We start from the raw sequence: 13,621 nt of genomic DNA on the forward strand, positions 1-13,621 counted from the left end.
TTATTTTACAAGATGAAAAGAGATCTGGAGATGAATGGTGGTGACAGATGCACAATATGAATGTACTTAATACAACTAAATTGTGCACTTAGAGATGGTTAAATTTTAACCATCTTAATGGTCATTTGTTTTTACCAGAATTTTAATTTAAAAAATAAAGCATAAACAAATTGTGGGCAATTCATACAATAGAGCACTACTCAGTAGTAAAAAGAATGAACTATTCACACACACAGCGTGGTTAATTCTGAAGATACTTATGCTATATAAGAAAAAATAGACCAAAAATAGAGTATAAATACTTTATGATTCCAATTGTATAAAATTCTAGGAAACACAAACAAATCTATAGTGGAAAAATAAAAGGTAATTCAATAGATTCCTTGGGATGTGGCTGTTTCCTGGGTAAGGCAAAGAGGAATAATAAAGGAGCACGAGGTAGCTTTGTGGGTGATGGATAAGTTCATTATCATGATGATAGTGTTGGTTCCCTGAGTATATACATATTTAAAACCTTGTCAAATTGTACACCTCAAATAGTATGTACAGTCAATTATTGCCTCACAGTTTTATCTCAACAAAATATCACAAGAAATTGTTGGCTGGCCGCGTGGCTCAGTTGGTTAACAGTGTGAGCTCTGAGCAACAGGGTCGCCAGTTCAATTCCCACATGGGCCAGTGAGCTGCGCCCGAGCTGAGCTGCTGCTGAGCTGCCAACAGGTGGCAGGATGGCTCAGTTGGTGAGAGCACGTGCTCCTAACAACGTTTCCAGTTCAACTCCTGCATGGGATGGTGGGCTATGCCTACCCGCAACTAAGACTGAACACGGCACCTTGAGCTGAGCTGCCCTGAGCTGCCAACTGGGTGGCCAGATAGATCAGTGGTTAGAGTGTGTGCTCTTAGCAACAAGGTTTCCGGTTTGACTCCCACATGGGATGGTGGGCTATGCGCACTTGCAACTAAGATTGAACACAGCACCTTGAGCTGAGCGGCCGTGAACTGCCAATGGGCAGCTGGATGGTGACTGAACTTGGAGCTAAGCTAGCTGTGCCCTCCACAACTAAGATTGAAGGACAACAACTTGGCTGTTCCCCTTCCCCAATAAAATCTTAAAAAAAAAAAAAAGTAATTGTTGCACGTAAAAATCTGATCTCCATTCATTTAGAAAACTGGAAGATTTGGCAACCCTCTATTGATGCTTATCTCTCCTTGCCATGGCAGCAAAAATGGCTATGTCACAAATGCTACATCCCTGGGGTACAGGATCTCCCTCCACTTAGTCCCCATTTTTCTGTCAATGCAGCAATGGTCTTGCGATGAACAGTACAGTGAACCTGCAGTAATCCAAAAAACCTTTAGATTCTTTGCTCTGCCAATGACCTTACTCATAGGACAGAGGTCTAGAGTTCTTGAGAATTTCTGCAAAGCCTGAATCCTGCATAGTCAGATTCAAGGGAACATTCTGGATGCACTTTTAGAACAGGTACATTCCCTCTAGTTTGCTGCAGTCTCACCGGCTCCCTGTTATCAATCCGCCCCCCCTCACACACACACACACCCGCCAGGGTTTCTGTACAAATTATGGTCCCAACTGGGCCCAGTAAGTCTTAAGTTAGAGACACCTGTATACCAGATGTTAGACTTCAAGGTATATGGCTCCTGGGCAGGTGCCAGGTAAACAGTGTCTACTCAACAGTGCTAAGGAATGTGAGGCATCCCCTGGAAACAAGGGGCCTAATTCATGCTGCTCTCAGGTGCACTGGAGTTTGTCACAAATGTCCCTTCCTCAGGGTAATCTCTAGTCCACAAAAATTCATGCCATTCAGACCACATTAGCCTCCTCAAAGCCATAAATTTTTTCCTAGGAGGCCCTGAGTAGCAATGCAAATGAGGCCAAATCTGGACTGAGAGCTGTTCTCTGCCATCCTGCTGTTCCCTCTGATGCAATAAATTTGGAGACCCTGTTAATCTGGTAGACCTTAATTCTGTACTCAACCCACCCATTCCACACAGTGATCAGAACACAAAAGATTAAAGGTGGCTGTATCAATAAGACCCTTATTATCACCCAAACCAGAGCTGTGTAAAGTAGGTAGTTGTTGGGATGGGTACTGTGGTGGTTGGATAAATTCATCATGAGCATCATATGAGATCAACATTGTCCTTGAAAAAGGGAAACCTTCTCAGCAAGTTGCCAGTAGAACCCAGCTCAGGTCTTCATGGCCTAAGATGGGTCATGTGCTCAGCTAAACCAGTAACAACAGGAGCGAATGAGGGACTCTAATGGCCACAGGCTATTCACAATTCCCTTAGAGAGAACAGAGGTTTTCCATCCCTGTGCACAGGCCGTTATTGATACACACTCTGGAGACCTGCCATTGAGTTGGCAGTAGAGTTGAGATGGCTTCTGCCACAAACACTAGTAGTGACAAAACTCTGGGAAAGTCCATGGTCAGAAAATGCAACTTAGCTCTAGAAAGCTTCCAACATGCCTAGCATTCATAGGGAATCTCCCCAGTGTGGATATTTGGATGAACAGGGTTCAACTTCTGGCTGATGGCTCCCTCATAAAGACTACTCTCAGAGTTTATCNTGTAGAAAACCCTCAAGAATCCACAAAATTACTGTTAAAGTCAATGAATTCAAAGTAGGATACAAAACCAACACAGAAAAAATCAGTTGCATTTCTATACACTAACAACAAAGAATCTGAGTACAAAATTATGAAAACAATTCCTTTTACAGTAGCATCAATAAGAATAAAACACTTAGGAATTAACTTAATCAAGGAGGTAAACACTTGTAGTATAAAAACAAAACATTTCTGAAAGAAATGAAGACATAAATAAATGGAAATACATCCAATGTTCATGAGTTGGATGACTAAATACTGTTAAGATGTTGAATCTTACAGATTTCTACAGATTTCATGGAATCTACAGATTTCATGAAATCTCTATAAAAATCCCAATAACTGTTTTGCAGAAACAGAAAAATATACTCTAAAATCCATATGGTATCTCAAGGGATCTTTAACAGCTAAAACAATCTTGAAAAAGAAGATCAATGTTGGAGGACTCACACTTCCCAAATTCAGAACTTACTACAAGCTACATTAATGAAAACAGTGAGGTACTGACATAAAGATAAGACATATAGACCAATGGGATAGAATAGAGAGCCCAGAAATAAACCCTTGCTATACGGACAAATGATTTTTGACAAGGGTGCTCAGATCAATCAATGGGAAAACTGGATATCCACATGCAAAAAAATGAAGTTTGTTTTTTGGTGTTAAGTTGTATGCATTTCTTATATATTTGGATATTAACCCCTTATTGGATGTGTCATTTGTGAATATCTTCTCCCATTCAGTAGGTTGTCTTTTTGTTTTGTTGAAGGTTTCTTTCCCTGTGCAAAACCTTTTTACTTTGATGTACTTGGACCCTCACCTAACACCATATACAAAAAATTAACTCCAAATAGATCAGACTTAGATGTAAGACCTAAAAACATAAAACTCTTAGAAGAAAACGGCAAAAGCTTCATGACACTGAACTTGGCAATAATTTCTTGGATATGACACCAAAGGCACAGGCAACAAAAGAAAAAATAGACAAACTGGACCTCATGAAAATTAAAACCTATTGTGCATCAAAAGACACTGTCAAGAGAGTAAAAAGGCAACCTACAGAATGGGATAAAATATCTGCAAATCACACATCTGATAAAGAATTAATAATATACAGAATTTATAGAGAACTCCTAAAACTCAACAACAAAAAACCCAATTTAAAAATGGAGAAAGGACTTGAATAGACATTTCTCTACAGAAGATATACAAATGACCAATAAGTACGTGAAACAATGGTCACTGTCATGAATCATTAGGGAAATGCAAATCAAAACCACAATGAGATACCACTTCACACTCATTAGGATAGATAATATCACCCAACACACACCCCCCGCCCCCCCAAAAAAGATAAGAAAAAAACAAGTGTTGGTGAAGATGTGAAAAACTGAAACCCTTGGATACTATTGGTGGAAATGTAAAATGGCACAGCCACTGTGGAAAACAGTATGGAGGATCCTCAAAAAATAAAAACTATAATTACCATATGATCCAATAAATCCATTTCCAAGTATACCGTATATCCCCCAAAATAGAAAGTAGGGTCTCAAAGAGATATTTGTACACTCATGTTCATAGCATTACTGACAATAGCCAAAAGGTGAAAGTAAACCAAGTATCCATTGACAGATGAACGAATAAGCAAAATATGGCATAGACATACAATAGCATATTATTTAGCCTTAAAAAGGNAAGTAAAATGAGACAAAGAAGCTCAACAGGATCAGGATGGTACGTGTGGCTCTGGCTTATGGGAAGGTCTGGTGGAAAGTCTGTGCCTGTGTAGGACAAAGGCCATGGAGCCATCAGCCCAGACCAGAAGGCCCAAATATAACATAAATAGTAGAGACGATGACTGTATTTCCTCACTGTCTGGAATATCCCAAAGAACAATATGCATACATTTGTTTTTCATACTTATGTTTCTGCTCTTTAATGAGCCAGACACTCTCATAGGAATGTAAAAATGTGGGCCTGTATCAAGAAATTTGGAATCTAGTCAAGGAAACAGCAGAACTCAGTGCACTTTGGGGAGCTAATTCTCAGTTCTATGGCCTGTTTTTCTTTAAAAAGAATATTGTCTTAAACTAATTGATAGGGTTACATCAGTCTTCTTTCCGTTGTTCCTTGGATTTCCTTAAGTGATGGCATCACATTCATCAATGGTTCTTCTATACCAAATACCCCTTCTTGAATAGTATATTTTGCATCCAATGTAAAGACAGATAAAAGTCCCAGTGTTCATGCAATAACACCAACAAAGTTGCCAATACCAAATTTTGATCCTTTATTTTCTTTAGAATTTATAGTTGCTGTGATTGTTGCTGATGAAGAAACAGATGTCAATGAACTATTGTGGGTTGTGTTCATCACGGATGTTGACTTCTGGGATGTTTTGTGAAACACTTGTTATTTTGGGTATAGACTTTAAGGTGGTGGAAGTCCCATTTGTTGAGACCCCTGGTATTGTCATTTTAAATGTTGCTATGGGTTTCAAGGTGGTGACTGTCACATTTTTTGTGACTGAAGCTGTTGATGATTTTGCTGTAGGTTTTGAGGTGACTGTCACTGAGGAAATGAGTTATAGATGGTTTCACAGTGCTTTTAGAATATTCACTTGTATTGCTGAAAGGCACCATGTGGAGTATTCCCTGTTGGTTTAGTAGTGGGGCTTTTGAGAAGTTTGGGAGGATTTCTGCTTGAAGATCCCACCGAGTTTTCACTGTCCACGGTGGCCTTCAGCAGTGCCCTCACCATGAACTTGGCTAACCACCTTGCATGCCAAGTCCCATTATTCTGAAGGCAGTCCTCGTGGGTCCCCAATCAAGATGGCAGTGGCACAGAGCAGCCCTTCTCTACACCAGAGCCTGCTCTGTGTCCCCTTCTGCCATGCACATCTCCCCTCTTGCCACCTGATTCCCAGTGACAAAATAGGGCATGGGTGCCAAGCCTGAGTGGTGGGGCAGGGCCGCCCTATATCTATTAAATTTGGAAGTAGAGACCTTTGCATAAAGCAAACTACAGTGGTGAATTCTCCCAAACATTCAGGAAATAGACCATACCAATTATACACAAACTATTCCAAAAAATTGAAAAGTAGGAAATGCTTCGCAACTTATTCTGTGATGCTAACATTATACTGATACCAAAACCAGACAAAGGCATTACAAGAAAACCACAGACCAATATCCTTCATTAACATAAATGTAGAACCTCAACAAAATTTTAGCAAACTAAACCCAACAATACATAAAAGGTATAACGTATCAAGAAAAAGTAGTTTATCCCAGAAATGCAAGATTTGATATTTGAAAATTAACATATAGCTCAACATTAAAAGATCAACAAAGGTAAAACATACTAGTAGGGGGGCTCTAAGATGCTCCCTCAAATCCCTACTCCCCCGTATTCTCATCCTTGTGTATCCCTCCCACATTTTACCAGAGTTGATCTATATGAACCATATAATACGGCAAAAGTGAGGGCATATCACTTCCAATTTTAGGTTATAAAAGTCACTGTGGCTTCCCTCTTGGGGGCACTCTCTTACTCTTGGAGCACTTGGTTTGAGAGAATCTTTGTAATGAGCATCTCTGTAGAGAGACCCATGTGGCAAGGAACTGAAGCTCCTGCTAACAGCCATAGGAAAGAGCTTGAAATGCAATCTTCCAGCTGCAGGCAAGTCTTCAGAGACTGCAGTCCCAGTAGACAGCTTGACCAGGGTTTCATGGGGGGTCTTGAACCATAACTGCCTACCTAAGCTGCTCCTAGATTAATGTAATGTAATTTTCTAAAAAATATAAACAAATGTATAGTGACAGAAAGCATATCAGTGGTTTCCTGAAGATTAGCAGGGAGGGAGGGAGAAATTACTAAGGGCACAAGAAAATCTTTCATTTTATAGGTATAAACACGTATCAAATTGCATTTGTTTATGTGTAGTTTATGTGTTTATGGGTAGCTTTTAATTAGGCTGTTTATTTTTAAGTTAATAGATACTCAAAACTCATCAGTTCTTAGTTATTTTACTACATTCTGTTATTATCTATGCTTTACAGGTTATTTACATCTACTGTATCTGATGGTGGAAATAGAATACAATGGTGTGCTACTGCACATCTTTTCCCAACTTCACATTCAGAGACATCATTGTGTAACTTGAAATTGGCTGTGGGGTAAATACTGCAACTTAGAGCTTGATTTGTTGTTTCATTGGCTATGGAGATTTAAGAAAGTAGAGAGTATGTTAACAATTCAGATTAAACTTAAAAGTGTATTGTATCTGCAGTTTCCACTGGGAACAGCAGAAAGTTTTGAGGAAATATTCCTTCAGTATTGAACAAGTATTACCCCATTAATTAAGCAAATTACTGATGTAATTAATGAATGATTGAAGTTTCAAAAAATGTCTTTGCTGTGTCACTGTATTCTTGTTAATGAAAATAGAAATATCAACCAATATTTATTTTAACAATAGATGACTTTAATGCAGATGATAGGTAAGATATGAATAGACATTTCANTCTTCTCTTTACTGATGTAAAAACCAATAACAACCAGTGTAAGAGCAAATCATGCAAAGATTGGAAGGATAGAGTGGAGGGTTTAGAGCACTGTGAATGTGTGCTTGTTCCTATATTGAGGCAGTTCTTATCTGAAGATCAAAGGAGTTAAAGAGACGGCTTTCTTTTATAGTGATGTATTTGTCATCTATTTAATGAGTTTCAGCAGATGAAGATATAGAATCTTAACCATTTTTGAAGTAATTATGAATTGAGTTATCAAAGTTTGTATTTACTCTGCAGTAATGATTTGTGGTACTGATTTACAGGTATTTAAATCTTTTGGTATGAATGACACTGTAAGTTTCTCATGTCAATACCATGTAAAGTCAGGGGCCTGGGGAGGGCGAGATCCCCACACAGACCACTACATGATTAGAAGCATAAAAATTAATGTCAAAATGTATGATTTAAAAAAAATGTAACAGGTGCACCAGGGATAATTTTAGAGCTCTTGACTAGGAAACTTAATTGTTTTAACTTTTTATGTGAAATAATTTAAGACTCACAAGAAGCTGCCAAAACAGTATAGGGTTTCAGTGACCCTTTACCCAGCTGTCCCCCATGATAATATCTCCCATAAGCATAGCACATTGCCATAATCATGTATATATACCATTGTCATGAATCTGATACATTAGCTCAAGAGTCAACTTCATTTGGATTTTGCCACTTTTTCTTGGTGTATGGTTCAATGAGGTTTTATCACATGTATAGATTCCTGTACTGTTACTTTCTTTAAAGCATCTGGTATTCTCCAGAACATGGCTGTGCAATTGATAAGTGGAGCTGACGTTATTTAGCAGGAAAAACAGTTGGCATAATGGAAAGAATGTTGGACTGGCGATCAGGAAACTTGGGCTGTAGCCCTGGCTCTGTTCCTGACTTGCTGTGTGATGCCAGATGGGTTACTTCTCTCTGGGGTTAGCACTGAAAACATTTCCACCGCCATCCAGATCTTTCAGGGGACAATGTGCAGAAATGAATCTGGCCTGAGTTCTGGTTTGTGTATCAGGAGGCTGGTCAATTGTTTCTGATGGGGATGACTTAATAGTGCTGGTCTGTGTCTTTCAACTCTTTCAGAGGCACCACCAAAGTGCTATCAATGGGCACTTATGGTAGCACTAGTGTCTGCTGGACCTGGGTTATAAGCAGGCTCTGCCACTTGGGAGTGCTATACCTTTGGATCTGTTAGTCATTTGGAGACTAAGTTTTCTTTCTGTGGCTGGGGCCGGAACAGTATCTACCTCAGTATAAACTAGCAAACATTTTAAAGCTTATAATTTTGTTGTAGACTCAAAAGANATAAGGCCGTTCACCAGTGTGAACTATCTGATGTTGGATGAGACTGGCAATATGGCTAAAGAATTTCCCACATTCATTGCACTTATAAGGTCTTTCTCCAGTGTGAACTCTCCAATGTTTAATTAGGCTGGAGTTGCAGTTGAAGGATTTCCCACATTCACTGCACTCATGAGCACTTTTACCAGTATGAATCCTCTTATGATGAATGAGGTTGGAGCGTTGGCTAAAAAATTTCCCACATTCATTGCACTCGTAAGGCTTTTCTCCAGTGTGAACTCTCTTATGTTGAATGAGGTTGGAGCTTCGGCTAAAGAATTTCCCACATTCGCTGCATACATGGGGGCTTTCACCAGTGTGAACTCTCTGATGTTTAATGAGACTGGAATGTTGGCTAAAGAATTTCCCACATTCGCAGCACTCATAAGGCTTTCCTCTATTGTGATCTCTCTGGTGTTGAAAAAGGCCAGCGGTGTGGCTAAAGAATATCCCGCATTTACTGCACTCATAAGGCCTTTCTCCAGTGTGGGTTCTCTGGTGCTGAGCAAGTGTAGGTTTGTCACTGACAGTGTTCCCAGATTCACTGTGCATGTTATGGCTTTGCACGGTATGAAAATCTCCCACACTTTTGGTGCCCTGTTGTGGCTCCTCCACACTGTGAGTGACCTGATGTTGCAGAAAGTCAGATCTGGCCACAATGTCCTTCCCACCCTCCCTGAATGTGAAAGGTTTCTCAGATGTGTCATTTCTGCAGCTCTTCACAAGCGAGGCCCTCCCCTCCCCCCTTCTGATAGACTTATCTACATCCTGCTGCATTTTTTGCTGGTGAAGGTCTGCATTGAACTCGAACTCCTTCCCATTTGCCTCATACTTATATGGTTTCTGACTGGGATATGTTGCCTGGTGTTCAGCCAGATGCAAAATGTCTTTCAAGTGTAGGTCACACATGTCACAAGGGTAGTCCTTCTGAGTGGATAAAGCTGCCTTTGGATTCCGGTGCTGTGACACTCCTTCTACAGAAACGCTATGCTCAGAAGGTGATTCCTCACCTTCCACTCCATGGCAAATATCTGAAAATAGAGAAATGCTGGTGAAGTTCATGTTTACTCTGATAGAAAACAGCCCCGTCACAAATGTATGTTGAACCCAGGAGTCCATGAGATTATTGGCCAGATGAGAGGCCTGAAAGCAGGGTAAGGAATGGTCTGCTCTGAAGTACTGTGCCTGGCAAGGTCACAAAACAGGGGAGGCCTCACTAGGACCAAGGGCATAAGAAGGGAGTACAGTATCAGGCAGACAGGCAGGATCTCTAACTCACTTCACTATAAAGGCTTTTTAGCAAGGCCCTGGCTGCAGGTAACCCACGAGCTCTGTGCACAAGGGTATGTCTAGGCTCAGGAAAATCTGATTGCAACTGGGTAGCTGCTGTTCAAGGACTATTAAAGGGAATGTGCATATCTCATGACATATTACGTGTAGGCCCATGTTGGAGAGTGCCGCAGAAGCTGTGGAAAGAGTGAAACACGGAGACCAGAAAGGTGGGGCACAGACAAGGGCCCTGAGTCAGAGTAGAAATGACAAGTGGGCACTGTGTCAAGAATGGGAAAGGAAAGGTAGAAGAGAGATATGGCCACTGGCTTTGGCAACAAAACAATGAGGAACATGAGAAAAGTTGCAAGTATGATGTGAAGACAGTAGTGATGTCACATGATCCCCCAACTCCCACTTACCAGGACCAGGTCCTCTATATGCCCCTCTTGCCATGGCTGAAGTCATGTCCACTCTGTCAGGCACCCAGGGCTCTGCTCCCATCTCCAGCTGGGCAACTACGTGGGACCTGAAAGAGGTAAGTCCTAAGGAAAAGACAGGGCAGGTTAGTGGCTAGCACTTTTCCAGGTGAACTACCCCACCAGAGACCACAGGAAAGAAAACAAAATAATACAAAAAGAACATACAAGGAAGGTCTGGCAGGAACATCCAGTGGTCACAGCAAGTAATAACCAAATCAGTGCCCAGAGTTCCTGGCAGTCAGGCCTTAGGAAATGTTAGCTGGAGGACAGGAGCAGGACAGAATTGTCATAGATCTGGGTGATCAACCATGCGGGGAGTGGCCGAGTCAGGATCCATTGGGCTGACTGTAAGATTCCTCATTCCTGGCCCCTTCCCCACAAGGCTCTGGGGTAGCAGGTATTGGGACTGCTCAGAAATAGGATGGGACCCTGCACAAAGCATAACCCTGGAACCCACAGCACATAAACCAGGCCAGTGAGGAAGGAAGCAGCACCCATGGTCTGACAGTGGGAAGGAAAGCTCTGCCTCTTGGGAAAAGGAGACAGGAAGAGACGAGCTCAGGACCAAGGTGAGCGTGAAGGCCTTACCCAGTGATGCTATCAGCGCAAAGTTCTCCAGCATCACATCACAGTACAGGAGTCTCTGAGCCTCATCAAGGAGTCCCCACTCCTCCTGGGAGAAGTAAATGGTCACGTCCTCAAAGGTCACACAGTCCTGCCATGATGGGGACAATTCATTCCACGGTCAGCTTCTCTCCTCAGGACTCCCTATCTTTTCCCTGCGAACCTTCCTCTCCAGCTCCCCATCTCAGAGGAGATCCCTGGCTCTTTTCTCAGGCCTCACATAACCGCTAGGTCGGCCCACAGCACTGACAGGCAGGTGGCAGAAAGACACCGGCTAAGCTCGGGGCCTCAAGTGCAGGGCCCAATTCCCTCTCCTGTGGGCCCCCTCCCCTAGGGTCACCAATGTCATTGTGCCTCCCAGGTGCAAACGTGGGCTCAGTCTTCTCCCTCAACCTCTAGTACTAGAGCCCCGGGACCAACAGCTCACACTCGCTCCCTAATGCATGTCACTTTTTGAACTGCACCTTCCTCAAACGCTGCACCTCACCACTGCATCCCCATTGTCACTATACCGTCTCCCCATCCCAGCCCACAAAGCATCCAGAGGGTTCTTGGCAAACACAACCATGATCCCATCCTGCCCAAGATCTTTGATGGTTCCCATTGCCAAGGGCAACACCCACTGTTGATTTGGAGGCCTGCCCCTGGCCCCTGTTCCTGGCTTTCGTCTAAGACCCCCAGAACAACACACAGATGTCAGATCGCCATGGTCCTCCTCCTCTTCTCTGTTCCACATTCTGAGCCTTCGTCAGTCACACTCATTCCAAAGCCAACCCCTCTGATCCTCCTAGCCCTACCCCCACTGGGTCTAGTGGCTCTCCCAGCTGGAATATTATTTCCGTTATGACTAAGCCTCAGCACCTCTCTCATCTCCATGCCCTCAGGAAAATCTGGCCACCTGCCAGACCCCCTTTTCCCTACACAGCCCCACCAGCACCACAGCCACCACGACTCTTCCTCATCTGTCTATATGATGCTGAACAAGCCAACCGTGGCTCCCAAACAAGATACCCGGTTCTCAGGTCTCAGGTCTCACCCTCCTCTTTCCTCCTAATGTCATTGCCATCAAGGACCTGAAGGGTCACCCTTCTAAACCGGACACAGAGCTACACACCAGATGCCACATTTTGGATGTTTCTGTGGAAGTAAATGAAGACCAACAAAATGAGAAAAGCAAAGGCTATTTATTCCGAACTTGCTATAGCAAAGGTCACTGTTGCGTTATGTTTTGGCAAAAAGAAAGCAGAGGAATAGGGAAGCTTTAGAATGGACAAAAACAGGGCTTCAGGAGGGCCCTGTTGGCATGGGGGAGCTGTAGGCAGGCTAACTAGAAGCAGGGTATCCTATGTGATTGGTTAGGGTGCATGTTTGACTTTCTCTGGTAGGTCCTAAGTTGGAAGAGGGAACAAAAATTAGAGAGGCTGTCAGTTATTAATCAAGCCCTGGCCACTTGGGGCCAGCTGTTGCAGAGGTTATTGTTTATTTTCCTGGATTGTCACTACAGATAAAATCTGACTTCCTGCAAGTCTGACTTACAGCAGGCTGGCTTCCTGGGCTGTTTATTGTAGATAAAGAGGTTGGTTTGCTGTAGGCTGTGGGCCAAAGTTATATTTTTATATATGGTGTGGCCATTGTCCCTTTGTGTATTCAGTCTCTTATTACTTCAACTACAGCTCCCCAGAACACCATAACTGTGTATCTAGCTGCCCACTCTTCACCTTCACTCAGGGGTCTCTGGCACATCAGAGCGCAACATGGCTAAAACCTAACTTCTGTTTGCCACTGAAAATTCCTTCTACAGCCAACTTCCCCCATCTCGGTCGATGGCTTATCCATCCTTCCATCTGCTAAAAGTAAAAACCATGGAGTCATCCCTTCTCTTTCTCACCCTCCCCCCACACACACACACACATCAAAAAATCTGGAAAGCCGGACTTAAAAGACAAACCCAGAATCGAATCGCTTCTACCTGCAGCCATCTGCACTACTCACCCGGACAACTGCAGTCGCCTCACCCCAGTCAGTTTTCCACTCTGCATCCACAGGGATAAGACCCGTGTCAGACCACCTTCCCCCTCTGCTCTGAATCTCCTGCGGCTCCCAACACCCTCAGAACAGAGGCCCAGCTCCTCAGCCCACCATTCCAGAGCCGACTTGGGCTCCTCTGCTCTCTGTACGCTCCCAACTCGGTTCTCACCACCAGGCGTCTGCACATGCTGGTCCCTGTGCCTACCTCATCCCGCTATATTTCAGAAACGGGAACCGCTCTAGACAGTCCTAGGTCTGGATTCAGTACCCTAGGTTTGGAGTGACTCCCCGCCAGGCCCCAGACTCAAAGGCAGAGCGATGAGAAAGGTGGGAAGCCGTGGACCACGCCCACCTGGTCTATCCCGGCGCCGGGCGCCTGCGGGTGTGGGGGGGTCTGAGCGGCTCAGGGCCTGAAGCCGGGAGGGATCCTCACCTGTGCCGGGTCCCTCAGCGTCGCCGCCATCGAGGTGGGTGGCCGAAGCCGGTGTCGCGGGCTCAGTCTACCTGCCGCCTTGCCTTGCCCGGGGCGAGGTGTGACCCGGACTGGGGTCACACTTGCTAACCTCTGTCTCCCGGTGGAGAAGGCTCGCGGGGCTCAGGGCTCCCCTTCGTGACGCGGACCCCTCGTCACGGCTGTCACGGCTCATTCGAAGGCGCGGAGGAGGGTCCTGGCCTCGGGG

General features: G+C 43.7%; 1 protein-coding gene and 1 pseudogene across 1 annotated transcript; both read right to left on the minus strand.

Annotated features, from left to right (window-relative positions):
* Nucleotides 1–1,095: 1,095 nt before the first annotated feature.
* ZNF792 (zinc finger protein 792) lies at nucleotides 1,096–13,615 on the minus strand. The gene is made up of 5 exons (XM_019624798.1): nucleotides 13,375–13,615; nucleotides 10,878–11,004; nucleotides 10,230–10,352; nucleotides 8,495–9,569; nucleotides 1,096–2,604 (listed from the first exon to the last, which is right to left on the minus strand). Exons 1-5 carry the CDS (start codon nucleotides 13,402–13,404, stop codon nucleotides 2,493–2,495), a joined length of 1,467 nt encoding a protein of 488 aa, XP_019480343.1. The 5' UTR covers nucleotides 13,405–13,615; the 3' UTR covers nucleotides 1,096–2,492.
* Nucleotides 4,383–7,148, minus strand: LOC109372055 (porimin pseudogene; annotated as a pseudogene).
* Nucleotides 13,616–13,621: the final 6 nt, after the last annotated feature.

Source organism: Hipposideros armiger, unplaced genomic scaffold (genome assembly GCF_001890085.2).
Source record: "Hipposideros armiger isolate ML-2016 unplaced genomic scaffold, ASM189008v1 scaffold_609, whole genome shotgun sequence".
Taxonomy (NCBI): Eukaryota; Metazoa; Chordata; class Mammalia; order Chiroptera; family Hipposideridae; genus Hipposideros; species Hipposideros armiger.